This window comes from Diospyros lotus, chromosome 4, assembly GCF_014633365.1.
Source record: "Diospyros lotus cultivar Yz01 chromosome 4, ASM1463336v1, whole genome shotgun sequence".
NCBI lineage: Eukaryota > Viridiplantae > Streptophyta > Magnoliopsida > Ericales > Ebenaceae > Diospyros > Diospyros lotus.
Genome location: NC_068341.1, coordinates 43,264,978 through 43,281,025, shown reverse-complemented (window position 1 = coordinate 43,281,025; position 16,048 = coordinate 43,264,978). Strand labels below are relative to the sequence as shown.

The 16,048-nt window shown below is 36.8% G+C and overlaps 1 protein-coding gene across 1 annotated transcript in view; it reads right to left on the bottom strand.

Annotated features, from left to right (window-relative positions):
* The window catches only part of LOC127800091 (kinesin-like protein KIN-14B), a 36,108-nt gene extending 30,615 nt beyond the window's left edge, over positions 1 to 5,493 (bottom strand). The window contains exon 1 of the mRNA XM_052334514.1: positions 5,053 to 5,493. Within this exon, the coding sequence (XP_052190474.1) occupies positions 5,053 to 5,259 (207 nt within the window). The 5' untranslated portion in view covers positions 5,260 to 5,493. The remainder of the gene's footprint in view (positions 1 to 5,052) is intronic.
* Between the last annotated feature and the right edge of the window lie 10,555 nt (positions 5,494 to 16,048).

Sequence of the window (16,048 nt, the reverse complement as noted above, 5' to 3'; positions counted from 1 at the left end):
AGAAGAAGGAGAGACCGATATGCACACATTGTGGATATCATGGTCATACCATAGAGAAGTGTTATAAATTGCATGGTTATCCCCCAGGATATAAGGTGAAACAGAAGTTTATTAATCAAAACAACACTAGTAATGCTAATCAAGTCAATGTTGTTGAAGTGGGGCAAGATGCTAAAAACTGTTCTAGCAGTCAAGTTGGAGACTTTGTACAAACACTGAATCCTACTTAGTATCAACACTTGCTGAGTATGTTGACTTCTTTTGGTGTATCAAAGATGAAGACAAAACCTGATGCTCCACAAGAGCAAGCATCAGGTAGTTGTTTCTCTATATCAATCAGTCCAATGCTAAATAACCTTAGGTATTGGTTAGTAGACTCAAGAGCTACTAGTCATGTATGCTTTAGCAAGACTTCCTTTCATTGCTTACAACCTGTTAGTGACACATATGTTACTTTACCTGATCACTCCCAGATATTTGTGCAATCTATAGGGGATGTGAGGATTAGTCAGCATTTGGTGCTAGAAAATGTGTTATTTGTGCCACAATTCAAGTTCAATTTACTATCAGTGAGTGCTCTAGTAAGAAGGAATCCTATAGTAAGAAGGAATGCTATGAGCCTCAATTTTTCTTCTGATTCATGTATTGTTCAAGATATACAACTTTCGAAGATGATTAGCAAGGGTAGGCTTCATGAAGGCCTTTATGTGCTTGATGCTGAATCTTTGACAAACACTCTTAATAGTGTCACTGTGGCACAGGTTGTAAGTAGAAATACTTGGCACAATAGACTTAGACATCTTTCTTTTGAAAAATTGGACAGATTAAAACCTTTGTTGCTGTTTGGAAATGATGGTGTTGATTCTCATTGTCCAATATGTCCTTTAGCTAAACAAAGGAGGTTGTCTTTTATTTCTCATAATCACTTATCTCAGTATGCTTTTGATCTTATTCATTGTGACACTTGGGGTCCATATCAGGTTCCTACACATGCTGGTCATAGATATTTCTTGACTTTAGTTGATGATTGCACACGATTCACTTGGGTCTTTTTAATGAGACACAAATATGAAGCCAGAGACATAATTCCCAAGTTCTTTAATATGGTGGAAACTCAATTTAATGTTAAGGTGAAGAAGTTTAGATCTGACAATGCACCTAAGCTGAAATTTCAAGATTATTTTGCCTCTTCTTACATCAGTTTTCTTGTATTGAGAGGCCTGAACAGAACTCTGTAGTGGAACGTAAGCATCAGCACCTCCTTAGTGTTGCTAGGGCACTGTTGTTTCAATCTAGAGTTCCTATTCAGTTTTGGGGTGAGTGCATCCTCACTGCTACTTTCTTAGTCAATCGTACTCCTACACCACTATTGAATCAGCATTCTCCTTTTCAACTTTTCTATCAATTACCTGTGGACTATAGTTGCTTTATAGTGTTTGGTTGTCTTTGCTATGCCTCTACATTATTATCTCATAGAACCAAATTCTATCCTAGAGCTGTTGCTTGTGTTTTTCTTGAATATTATCCTGGAATGAAAGGATATAGGCTATATAATATCGCTACTAAACAGTTCTTTGTTTCCCGAGATGTTGTCTTTCGTGAAAATGTCTTTCCTTTCCATAACATTGATTCTTCTCATGATATAGTGGATCCTTTTCCTGATTTGGTTATTCCTCAGTCTCAACATCAACCTGTTATTGATTTAAATATTACCTCTTATCATGCTGATTCTTTCCCAGCTGTGGTTAACACTCCTGATGTTGATGGCTCTCCTTGTTCTCTCTACAAGGGTCTCGAGGCCTCCTTCTTATCTCCAAGATTTCCATTGCAATTTATTATCACAGAGTCCTCCATCCTCTACCAAATCTTTGTATCCTCTTGACTGCTTTATTTCTTACTCAAATTTGTCTTCCTCACATAAACATCTGCTTCTTAACATTTCTTCTAATCCTGAGCCTCAATTTTATCAAGTAGTGCACTACAAGGACTTGAGGGATGCTATGACAGCAGAGTTAGAAGCTATGCATATGAATAATACTTGGAGAGTTACTCCATTACCTCATGATAAGCATGCTATTGGGTGCAAATGGATATATAAGATTAAGTATAAATCAGATGGCTCTATTGAGAGATATAAAACTTGTCTAGTGGCAAAGGGATACACACAACAAGAGGGGTTAGATTTTTTTGACACATTTTCACCCGTTGCCAAGTTGGTCACTGTCAAGGTTTTGTTGGTTTTAGTAGTTTTTCATAAATGGCCTCTTATTCAACTAGATGTTAATAATGCCTTCCTCAATGGGGATCTTTTTGAGGAAGTTTATATGGATCTTCCTCTTGGTTATACTCCTAAGATTGGTGCTCCACCTAAGGGGGAGTGTTTAGTGTGCAGGCTTCACAAGTCCATTTATGGACTCAAACAGGCTTCTAAATAGTGGTTTTCTAAATTCTTATATGCTCTTGTTGAGTATGGTTTCAATCAGTCCAAGTTTGACTATTCTTTGTTTACAAAAGGTGTTGGTTCTTCTTTTGTGGCTTTACTCGCCTATGTTGATGATATAATCATCACGGGTTTAGATATTGTGGCTATAGCCTATCTTAAGTCTTTTCTTCATAGTCAATTCAAGCTTAAAGATCTTGGCCACCTAAGATATTTCCTTAGTCTTGAGATTGCACAGTCTTCTAAGGGTATTTTCTTCTCACAGAGGCACTATGCATTACAGCTTCTTGAAGACACAGGTTTCTAGTCTAGTAAACCTGCTAATGTTCCAATGGTTCCCAATGTAAGGTTGAGTTTTGATGAAGGCGATTTACATGAAGATGTGTCTGCCTATAGGAGGCTTATTGGGCGGCTTCTTTACTTAACCATTTCTCGACCAAATATCACCTTTGTTGTTCATAAGCTTAGTCAATATGTCTCTAAGCCTAGGAAGCCTCACCTTGATGCAGCTCATTGTTACAATATCTTTAAGGCCTCTCCTAGTCAAGGCTTGTATTTTTTTGCTTCCTCTTCACTGCAGCTTAGAGCATTTTCTTATGCAGATTGGGGATTTTGCTTGGACACTAGAAGGTCTGTTACAGGGTTTTGTGTGTTTCTTGGTGATTCATTGATATCTTTGAAGGCTAAGAAGCAGACCACAGTATCTCGATCTTCTGTTGAAGCTGAGTATAGGACTCTTGCATCTACTGTTAGTGAAATTGTTTGGTTACACCAACTTTTATCTAATTTTCAGATTTCTACTGTAACTCCTCTCTTATTTTGCGATAATCAGGCTACGGTTCATATAGCTTCTAATCCAGCTTTCCATGAGCACACCAAGCATATCGAATTGGAATGTCATTTCGTTCGGGATAAGTTGCAAGAGGGTCTGTTTAAGCTGGCTACCGATTCAATCAGTTCATCAGCTAGCAGATCTTTTTACCAAGTCGTTACCAATTTCTCAATTGCAATCTTTGTTAGCCAAGATGGTTGTGCTTAATGTTCACAGCCCATCTTGAGGGGGAGTATTAAATGATTATATTTTTCAATTCATTTTCTTTGTATTTCCTTGTATTTTGTTTGCTGTATTAGTTAGATATGTTGTATTAGTTAGATGGCATTCTTGTAATTTGACCTATAAACTTTTCTTTACCATTTAAGCCAAGATCTGAGAATGGAATGATCGATGAGGCATTTTTACATCTTCTTGCCCTTCTTGTCTCGTAACAATAACACTTCAGCAACTTGCTACTTCAAGAAGGTCCTACACACTTCTCCAAGTCTCTCCATTCTTCTTCACAGCTTCAGAGTTACACAAATCCCCATTTATTACCCTTAATCACTTCAATTAAATCCTTAATTCAACTTTCACAAATCTCAACCAAAGTTAAAAATTTCTATACCATTATGCCTGACAACATATTTAAAATGCATTTAATTATATTTTCATTTAAAAAACCAAAATTAGTTTCAAAGTCAACTGCTTACTTGAGTTTTTTCCTGCTTCCAGCAGTCAAATTTCCTCATCAACTCTTAGCTTTTATGTGGCAACCATCCCCCAAAGTCAACTGCTTGGTCCAACTCCCGAGCCTTGTTTCACTTTTTTCCCCTCTCTTTCACACATAGCAACTCATGGAGTGTCACTGATAAGTGTTTCCTTTCTTTGGATTCTTTTTCAGCCTTTTCCAGTGATCTTCCTTTTAAGTAGTTGTTAGCCCAATTATTATAGTGTACACCCCATTGCAGTGCTTCCTTTATTAATATTTATCTTCTTTGTTCCTTCTCAAGACATCAAACCTCAAACTTCTTCCCAATGAATGAACACCTTTCATTCCAGCCCCTTATTGCTTCCCCGGTTCACCAGGAAAGCATCATAATCATCTGTATCTTACACAACTAAATGGGATTTGCTCAAGTTCGGCAAGAAACTATCAAGACAGCCAACTCACTTTTTCCCCCACCACCAAATCCAAAAAGTTTAAGCTTCAAATTTCTGAAGCCAAAGGCTCCCCTGATTACCTGAACAGCATTTTCACCTAACTATAACCAACCATTGCTGGCAATAAACATCAATGAGGTTGTAAAGAAGATGAGCCAGTGAATCTGCTTGATTACTGAGCTGTTCAAATTTATTTTTGGTAAAAAAAAAAAAAATAGGAAGTGTACTCAAGCTTGGCGCTTTCATTTTCCAAACAACCTGAAGTGATCATTAGGCAAACCAATCACCTACTGAGTTCAGAGGAACCTACTTTTTAATATAATCTAGAGCGAGTAAAAATTAGTCAATCGACGTCCAAGACAAGCTGAAATTTAATCAATTTTAAAGTACGTGATCCGGCTTACTTGTGTATACAATAAAACAATCTCAAACGGAGACTTTCTGTGCAGTGATCATGAGCCAACCTCGTTTAACATGACTAGTTCTCAGCTTTTAACGGCTGCACTGGCACAAACAACTAAATTCGCAAAGCCGAAAAACAAAAATCGTAACAAGAGTTGACCAAACAACCAAAACCAAAACCAGCCAGTTCAATAACACAGTCAACCGAAAGAGAGTAGAATGCGTTGCCTACGTTAACTTTATCCTTCAACCTCTGAAGCTTTGGCGCGAAAGCGCGCTTGGAGAGCTCCGACTGCGGGAGAATAGACGACGGCGAGATGGAGTAGCGCCTGACCAGAGGCGGCGAAGGCCTGCGATCGTCGTCGTGCTCGAGCGACTTCCACGGCTCCAACCCCGGCACTTGCCAGTTCCACCTCTTCCTCTGCTCCTCCTCCGCCATTTCCTCCTAAGCAAGCCCTAACAATGTGTCGAACCACGAATCGGCAGTGATCGCAATGGAAGAACAGAGACTCTCTCTCTCTCTCGCTCTCTCTCTCTCTCTCTCTTTCTGGTCTTTGCTTGCTCTTGGCGTCACTTGTGACTTTCCCTCTCGAATTTGGTGAAGTTTTTGTATGGTGCGAGGGACTGAGACGTCGTCGTAGGGGGAGGAGACACCCTTCGGCTTCTTCCCTCGCAAATATTTTGCGCTCCTCCTTGCTTTACGTCTCGCTCTCAATTTGGTTTGGTTTCGTTGCCACGTGTTCCGAATTAATATATCCATCTACCTTCGCCCTTTATTAATGACAAGGCGCAACCTAACTGCTAACATTATCAATAAATTTGTGTTATTTTGAAAGAAGGTGTATTATTATTTTTTATTTTTAATATTAAAATATTTTTATTAATTAATAATAAATATGTAAAAATAAGCCAAACCCATATTCTCCCGAATACGAATATGTCTTATTGAATATTTATAATTTACACTTATTAATTACTTAATTATCTAATTAACATTAAGTGTGTAATAGATATGCCATTAAGCACGTGAAAATAAAATAGCAAAACATCATGCCTAACGCTCACTAAATTATAAATTCATTAATAAATAGATTATAGGTCTTCAATCTAAGTAGAGGATGGAGAATAGTGGGTCAATCACGAGTCATCGATTGAAACAAAGAAAAAGAGGAAGAGTAGGTCGATTGTGGGTTACTAGTTAGATAAGGGGAAGCATAAGTCAATCGCAAGTCACTATTTAAAGTAAAGAAGAGTCAAGATCGATCGACATGGTAACAGTTAATAGAAACGTAAAGATTGATAAAAAAAATTATCTAGTTTGAGTTAAATTGTAGACTAATTGGACATTTGCTTTCAACGTGGCTTTGGCAACGCGACTCTATGTTTAATGTGCTCTTTTCTTCTTTCTTTTTTTTCTAACATTATCAGTATCACTTAAAATTTTAAAAAATAGAATGTCATCACTCATTCTTATTAAGAAACCTTAAAAATAAAAAAAAAGAACAAAAATTGAAGAGGAAATTGATGTAGAATTATAAACAACTTACGAAAAGAAATGAAACTAAATAGGAATGAGGGAGATTGATCAAACAAGATTTTTTTTCTTTTTTTATTTTATTTAAAAAAAAAAGAATTTGGACAAAATCAATGAAAAGGGAAGAGATCCGAGTGAATGGAAAGGAAAAAACAAGTGATGAATTTCACTTTCACCTTAAAGAGCTATATTATAAAAATAGCCTAATTTTTGAAGCCTCTCTAATTTGAAAAAGTTTATTATAACTTCCTTTTCGATTATAATAGATAGTTGTGAACTAAAATTTACAATGCTTCCATCAAGTTAGACCTGTAATGATAATTTAGAGTCCACCGTCCACTCAAAATAACTAAAAGACAGGTTTTTCTATTAATACCCAAAGGACATTTCCAATATCTAATCTGTGTTCTTGCGAGCATTGTTTAATCCTCATTCCTCAACAGCTTATCATTATTTTAGGTAATTTTCTGTAACATTTGCCAACAATTTTCATAAAAACTACATTGGCTTTCTGCTCAACAGCTTTAATGATAGCCCATTAAATTTGGATTCATAGTGATGATACTTGAAATCTAGTTCCATTGATATTTGTATATCTTGTTTAGGTCCATTTTGACCTCATCAACTCGTTTATCCAGACCTTGCTTAGTCTCAACCTGCTTAATTGGATCATTTTTTGTCTCAATATTCTACATGGAGTTGGCTTAGCCCAATTGCAATCTAATCCTATTTATGTAGTGTTTGTTAACAAGGATATAAGGTGAAGTATTCCAAATGTTTGTCATTTTCAACGTATTTGTTAAATTATTTGGTGGTCTTTGAAAAAGAAATCACGTGACTTTTTATCTTAATTTTTTCAAATATGTTTATCTCTCCCTCTTCTCCTCAAGATAAGCATATCTTAGTCCTTATTATAGATAAGAATAAAATAATATTTGTGTTTTTTAGTATATTCTAAACAAATTAATAAACAGTTTGATAAAAATCTTGAAATGTTTTTCAATCTTATCTTGACCATTTCATATATTGGTCCGAAAAGCATTACGGTCTTCCCTTCGTACTCTTTTATTTTGTTTATTTTAACAAACGCTAACTTAGAATATTACTTAAGATTATATCCTATAATTAAAGAATAAATCCCTTCTCCAAAATCCAAGGAATGTAGCCTTAGAGAATAATGTTTACCTCATCATAATTGTCTATGATAACTATTCATAAGCCTTATTTAACAACAAGACTTAATTCTAAAGGAAAGGTTATTTTTGAGCTATTATAAATAGAAATGGGCACCAATTCTTAACTGCAATCTTAGGCTATTCCACTTATTCTCAATTGCCCCCACCATTTGGTACTTTTCTTTATTCTAATTCAAATGATTTTTTTGCTCTATATTTTACTTCATCTTTTGTATTCTTGTAATATTTCTTGGCATCACTTAATTAGAAAGTTCGTATATATGCAATCTATTTGGAAGCAAAACTTTAAAAATGAAATAAAGTAAAAATTCCTTAGTTATTATTGTTGTGTGACTTGATAGTAACAGTAAAATTAATTAATTATAAATAAAAAATAAGGGTTCAAATTGTTGTGCCCGAAGAACAGTAAATAGTAATAATTCAAGACTAAAATCTATTAAACCCTCGAAAGTTTTTAATTTAAGATACTTAATTTCTTTGTCGTTTTATTTTTAACCGAGAACTCCCATTGACATCGTTTTTTGACTAAAACGTTTAAATTTACAAACAATTATATTATTATAAATTAATTTAAAATAAAAATATCAAATTTATCTTTAAGTGAAGGACAGTGAAGGAAATTGATAATTAATTTGAGAGGGAAAATAAAACTACTAACCCTAAAAAGTCTTTAAAATGAAGCGAAATTTCAATTTATCTAAAAAAAAATGCAAAAGCCAATTAGTCCATAACCTTTGCGAAATCCAATTAATCTTTAAATCACGAAAGCAAATTAAGTTTTAATTTATTTTTGAATCGTGGAAGCAAGATAATCTCCAAAAAATTGATTTTTTTTATAGGTAAATACTATTTTTGATTGAATTTTCAAACCTATTTGAATTTAATTTTTTTCTCTATAAATAAAAATTTTTAATTAAATTTTCAAACTCTATATTGTGCGTGTAATTTCAAAAGTTGGAATTTTTTTTGTTTTCTTTTTAGGTTTATTTTCTCACTGTTTTCTGTAATTTTTCCCATCAAATCATCAATTGATGTCACTTTCCTCCACTTAAGTGTAAATTTGGTATTTTAATTTTAATTAATTTTATTAATATAATTATTTGTAATCGTATAAAATTAATTAGGACATTATGGTTATTTTCTTAGCATATAAATCTAATTTTTTTGATAAAAAAGATGTCAATTGAAATTCTCAATCAAAAATAAAATTACAAAAGAGTTAATTAATAACCTAAATTATAAATTTATTGAATTTAATAGGTGCCTTTAAAGCCAATGCTCGGAGCCTTGTTTTATAAGTAATTTTACATTTATTGGGCAAAAGGGGTAATTTTATAAGTGCGATAAAATCTTCTTCTTTCGCCTTTAATTTTTTTAGAGACTTGTAAAATAATAGACAGTTATGAGGCATAAGGTGTCTCCCATGCGAATCTTTCGCTACTTAAGTTAGCTCAGTCGAAAATGAAAAGAATATGTTGTATTTACAATATAATTGCAGTTTTGGTAAAGTTCTTCAAATACTTTAAAAGTTGGGAGTCACCCCTTATTTATGAATGTTAGAGTTGATAAATAAGAGAATATCCATATTTTTTAATATTATATATTTCGACTTTTCAAATGAAAACTTCAGAGATAAGTTGACATATTCATGATGAAATATAAATCATTTGAAAGACTATTTCTCTAGTCCACGAAAAAAATCGTTGGAAGGTCTCTTGGGGAATATTTCCCTTACACCCGGGAAAGCATAATTAGAGGGTCTCTAATTAGGATTATTACACCGGGAAAGTTTTCCAAACCCCTTTTTTGAGCTTTTCGTTTTGGGTTTGTTTTTGGCTTGGACCCATTTAACTGGACACATTAAAATTTGTGAAAAATTAAATTATAATCATCATAAAAAATGTCACATTTTGTATATGATTCTTTATTTATAATATTTTGTTTTATTTTTATTTACATAGTTGGCAGAGCCAAAATTTCATAATGAGGTGTCAAAAAAATAATATAATCTAATATTTTCTTGAATAAAATAATACAATATATATGTAAATAATATACTATTAAATACAAATTTAACATGATGAGGCAAAAGGACTTCCAATTGTTGAGAATTAACTAAAAAAATAATTTTAAAATCACATCTTATTTGGTATTGAGAGGAGCGAGGTAAGTTTGATTATGCAAAAATGCTTACTAAATTGGTCAAGTTGAGTTGAGTTTGAATTATAATTATTTGATAAAATGCTTAAACTCGATTGAACGTATCAAAATACTCAAGTTGAGTTTGAGTTTGAGTCTTCTAACGCACTAATATGAGTTGAGTGGAGTTAAAATTTATCAAATGTTCTATCAATTTTATATGATTAAGAATTCAATACGCTCTCAAATTCAAAGCCAAACAGGATTGGGGGGATGAAGGGAGAAAAAAATGGTCGAATAGAATGAAAAACGATACCCTTATTTGAAAGATATTTTAAAAAAATGAAAAAGATTTCAAGAGGACCCACTCTCCCTATTTTATCTTAGTTATTCAAATCTCTTATTCCTCCCAAATGAAAGGGCATGTGATGGGATGTAGATATTTTTAATCAAGTATTTTATTTTTGCTTTGGTGCCCTTAGTGTTTGGAATACAAAATATAAGGGTTATATTAAAATTTTAATATTATAATTATTTTTCTATCAATTTTCATTTAAACTCGTAAATGAGAAGAGAGTTCTTTTCGTTTTCTTCATTAAATGTCTAATTAAAAGTAAAATATAACTCATTTTCCTTCTCTCTTATTCCCATTCGATCTATTTTTTTAAAACCCTTTAATATTCTTAACATAAGAACATTTAAAGATAAGGTATCGATCTTGAAAATGTTATAAATCTTAGTATAATGTTAGGCCAAAATTACAAACTAATAACTACAATCTCAATACAATATTCTCAAAACTTGCCTCGTAACTAACTAATAAGGTTTATATAAAACTACTAAAATAATTAAAACTTGTTACCTTCTAAATACGAGACAAAATAACTTGAATATAAAGATTAACCGAAAACTTATCTTAGTTTAAGTAACATAGGACACCATAAGTTTCGTTGCATTGCATCCCAAACTCCCAAAATATATGTGAAATATTTGAAGATAATATACTTTTTGGAAATAATATTGATTTAAAAATTCTAATTTTTTTCTCAACCATAAAAAGTTCAAAAATGCTATTTAGGCACTCATTTGTGACATTTTTATAATGAAAGAATCAAGAGTTGAGATGAGGAGCTAAATGAGCGAGTGGCTTAGATTTGGTTTAAATCGAATCACTATAAATCGCTTATATCCCTATTGTATTTTTTTTTATTACGTTTCATTATTTTGACATTTTATTTCAATACCTCTATTTTTTTTTAAAAATTTTTACAAACACCCAATTTACCCCTATTTGGATTGTGATGCTATTGCCATACAAATCAATCACCTACATTCGTAGTCAAGATATCCACACAAACTTGTATATCAATGTGAATAAGTATCAAGAAAAAATAATTATAGTTCTCTGGGATTGCTCCAGTGGTCAGCATAGAGTGGTAGGCGTCATGCGTTCTCAAGTTTAAATTCACTACCTATGCAGTCTGTAATATCCCAACATTAATAAAAGTGTAAATTAAGTTTAATTAAATAATTAATATGATATAATTTTGTGTGGTTGTGTGCAGGTGCGTGGAAGCTGTGGGATGGCCAGTGGCCATATTTTTCAAAGTGAGCAGATGAGAGACAGGGGGAGGGGCAGAGAGTGAGCAGAGAGTGAGATAGAGATCAGGCGAGGGGGATGAAGAGAATGAGATCGGGTGAGGGGGAGAGTTTAGCCGAGAGGGAGAGAGATAGAACGAGGGAGAGAGAGAGAGGCTCGGCAGCCATGGAAGCTGCCGAGTGAAGCTCGGCCATGGCAGCCGAGCAACCAACAGCGGCGGCGAAGGCGGAGCAGCGGCGGCAACGGGCTCGGTGGCGGCCGGGGAAGACGGCCACGATGGCCGGCGTCGGGCAGAGGTAGCCGCGGAGGCGGCTGGGCATGGCCGCGAGCTGGTGCGGCGCCATGGGGAAGAAGAATAAAGCAGCGGCCGCGGGAAGGGAAAGGAAGAAGAAGGAGAAGAAGAAGAAGGAAGGGAGAAGAAGAAAGGAAGAAGAGGAAGAAGAAGAAAAAGAAAGGAAGAAGAAGAAGAAAAGAAGAAGAAGAAGGAAAGGAAAGGAGAAGAAGACGTTGCAGGAGCAGTGGGCGTGGAGAAGAAGAAGAAGAAGAAGAAGAAGAAGAGGAAAAGAAAAGAAGAAATGGAAGAAAAGGAAAATGAGGAAAAATAAAGGGATTTTGGGATTTTTCGACAAGGGAAGTGATCAGGTACGTGGGTAAAAATTAGTCGAAGCATGTCATGTTTAAATTATAAATTTTTCGCGATTAAAATTAATTAATTTGAGTCCCGGTTGTGTTATTTGCTAGGAAATGATTTAATTTGCATCGGGAGCTCGAGTGAGGTCGAAATCAGCTGATTTCAGGCAAGTACCTAATGCTTTCCTCGTATTCTTTAATTCCCGTGAGAAACCCTGTGATTTCTCGTATTTTATACCCTCCCTTCGTCTGTTTCGACTCGTTTATTAATTATGGAATTTGGAGTCGTTTGATTTAAATTTAATTTATTAAGCTGGCTTTATTAGCGTGATTTAATTTAAAATAAATATTAGACTCGTTGAGATATTAATTGTGGTGCGCTTACGAGGGATTTTAGACGGTTAAATTATTTATATTACACGGTAGATTTATTTAATTAAGCTGCGATTTTATTTATTGCCAGCGAACGTTTTACTTCGCAGCGGGAGTGCAAGAAAGAGAAGAAACGGCCGTGTAAAGGCAAGCTCTTAACCCTCTCCTTGTGCTTTTCAATTCCCGTGAAAGACCCCGTGATTTCTCGTATTTAGTCTTCTCCCTTACTTTGTTTTGGCACTTAGCCTTATCTGTTGAATTATTATTCATTTGTTTTAAGTAAATTAAATCCGAGACTTCTAGCATTTTATTTTTTGTGAGCCTATGGGGGTTTGTACCACCCCCATTCCTTTCGGGAATGATGCTGAACCGGTTTGGGGACTAGGTTCCTAGACGTGAGGGTTTATTTACGATTTTATTGGATTTACTTACAATTTTTCTCAGATTTATTTATGGTTCGGTTAGAGCTATTGAGCAGTGGGGCAGGGGTCGGTTGTTGGTGACGTTGGGGTAGACTATGGTACGGCCTTGATGTGGACCGTCGGGTGGACACCCCTAGTCACTGGCCGTTGACCGGTGCCGGACACTGCTGACTAGCTCTGCCGGTATGTGATTTACTGCATGATTAGATATCTTGTATTACTGTTCATGATTTGATATGCACATGGGTACGGGATGCATGCTGGGATATTCATTTATTGAGTATGCTTGGACACGGACATTCTAGTTTGGTTAGGTTGCATCCACCGCGAGCATATGCATGGCGTGTGGTTTACTATGTGGGCGGAGCATGGCCTGATGCCTGGATGTATGGGCGCCTTGTATCACGTTGATGCTCACTACGCCATTGCATTTCTATGTGCATTGCATGGATACTGGTAGTATTTAGTTCTCGGACGGGAGTACCGTTCCGAGGGAGCCTTTGGCTCGGTTGTCGGGAGTACCGACGGATACAGGTGACGGGAGTACCGGCCTGGGACAGCGCGCGCAGGTTTGTGGAGACATTTGTTGCCTTTCAGGGCAGCGGCAGGTTGGTATGGGACTTGGGTGCCAAGTGTCTTATGTGGGCTCCAAGGACCGGTATGTGCTTTTATTTTGTTATGCTTTGAGCTGTTGTGTTGTAGCGTCTCATGGCTTGTGTGTACCTGGGGGTTTATTTTGGGAAGAGTTTTCTGGTTATACTCAGCCTACAGCCTTTCTTTTCCTTATGCTTGCTGAGTCTCTCGACTCACCTTGCTTTCCATCATTCCAGGTAGTGGCGACGTGGGCCATAGCAAGGGAGTCAGCTTTAACGGCAGAGTCGGTGTGGTGTACAGGCAGTCTCGTCAATCCCTGTCAACTCTGATGATTGTGTAGGGTCTACTCTATTATTTTCTACTGTGCCAGGTGTTTTCTCGAGTCTTGTGTATTTCGGCACAGGAGTTTGTGTTTGTTTATTTATCTTGTGACCGTTGTGTTAGCGGGATACCCGTAGTGCATGCATGTGTTTTTCTTCGCTTCCGTTGCTCTCATCTTTGAGTATGCATGCCGGGGTGGTTTTTGTCTGGTGTTTCATTATTTTTCTCCTCCCGTAGGCGCTCCAGTTCGGATAGTCCGGGCGGCTGGGATATCCGGGCGGGGGTGCTTACATTGTTGGTATCAGAGCGTAGTTTGAGTCAGTTTTCGGGGACGAGTTCCTGTACACCAAGTTGTTGGGTAGAGTTAGGGGAGTTTTGGTGTGAATCGAATAGAGCCTGGTTGCGTCACGTTGAGTTGCTAATTCGTGGGAAAGATGGTGTCTTAATTTATATTTGCGCAAGGGTGATAAATGCACGTTAGGAAGGGACTGTGAAATGGTATGAATAAGGTTTATTTAGGACTTGTGCCTGCCCCTAGGTGTTTGGGTAAGATGGTGGTTTCGCCTTAATATAGCTGCCTGATGTTTGGTGATGTATACAGATTTTGAGTTTTCCCAATGGAACCCGAAGGCCTAGATCCCAGTGTACCCCTACCCAATTTGGATGCCTTCCCAGAATTGCATTGTTCATGGTGTCAGTGGCAACAGGAGTTTGCTTCTGGATGGGGAGGCGGGCAAGACGAAGAGGAGTACCTAGTGGGTTATGTGTATCGGCTTGACGAGTTGTCTCAAGAGATGATCCACGAGATCTTTTTGGGGACTGTCAGAGAGACAAGTCATGTTCGCCCGCGAGCACATGAAGGACATGTGGAGGCGACTGACTAAAGTAGTGATGAATGATGGGAGCCTTACTAGGGATTGATACAGAGTGTGCCCAGGATTGGAACACTACCTGACACTCAGTCAGTCTGAGCCACTGTGAGGGTGTCGTCATAACCACCGGAGGGACTTGTTGGACTTAGCTTACTTGGTAGATGATTTGCCGGGCTAACTCTGAGGTGTTTTCTAAAGAGGTCTGGAGTTCCTTGGTCTCGCTAGGTGTTGTCGACGTCCTATTAAGGCTAGCGTCAATGTCATGAGAGATGAGGTCATGGTAAAATGTGAGATGGAGGTCCATGATTGGATTTTGCTAAGGGTGGTACGGGAAGGTCCCATATGGTGGAAAATGTGCTATAGGAGTCTGATGGTAAATGGTAGATCCGTAGGTACCGAGATGTGTATAGGGTGTGCTGAGATGAGAAACTGAAGGTTGGATAATGCGGTAGCTCATGTGTAACAGTTAAACTGTCTGTACATTCAGACTGGAGATATGTAGCGTAAGGAGGTGTGAAGGTAAATTGAGGTTCTGAGAGGTTTGCATTTCCTTGGAGGTTTAGGGCAGCAACCCTAAGTTTTAATCGAATCTGGATGGATAACTCGGAACACTAATACAAAGTCCCAAGAGAGATTATTATGGACTTATGAACTTGGAGTTTACAGTGGTTATGCTATTTGGAGATTTAGCATCACGACCTAAATAGGGTGTAGGTGTTTAGTTCTCACAGATGGAGCGGAGTTCAGGTGACGCCGCGATTGGCGTGTCGAAAGACTTAGGTTGTGAGATTTTGTAATAAATAGGGTAAAGCAAAGGTGATAGTAGACATTTTGGATTACTGTGGAGCGTCTGTGATAAAGTGAATTAGAAAAAAAAAAAAAAAAAAAAAAAAAAAAAAAACCCTCTAAGCTTTGATGTGGTGAGAGATACCAAGGTGTATGGCTAGGACCGAAGTTAGTTATAGGGTTAAGTAACTGTTGGGTTCTGCTGCAAGGATAGTAGTTGCTATGAGTACGCGCGGTGCTAATCACGGGCCACATGCCCTAGGGTCGGTTATTGACCGAATGAGGAGATGAGACTCCTTTGGGTGCTGGTCAAGTGGTACATCGGCAGAAACATGAGATGGCTTGTTATGCCAGTCAGAGGAACGCTTAACCCACATCTTTAGGTTGCTTTTCGTTTTTGAGGCGACTTATGAGATGTCGTGGGAATGGAATAGTTCCTGATACGGTGAGGTGTTTTTAGTCATACAGGCTATAGAGTAAATAAGATCGGTTCTAAAGATTGAGTCCCAACTACCGTATAAAGTCTTGAGAGAAGGTATGGTCCTTTAGTTGTTTGGAGTTAAGATCGGCGGCAGGTCAAGATTGAGGGTTGGTGGTCACCGAATAAGTCAAAATTGGGTGTGTTGATTCCTTTAAGGATGGGAGATTTGACGACATTTAAGATCTCGAGGTGTATTGAGGGGGGGAACGTGTAACCTTTGATAGTTCTGATTAAATGGCTACTCATGTTTATTAACAGGACCCCGAACGTACGCGGCAAAT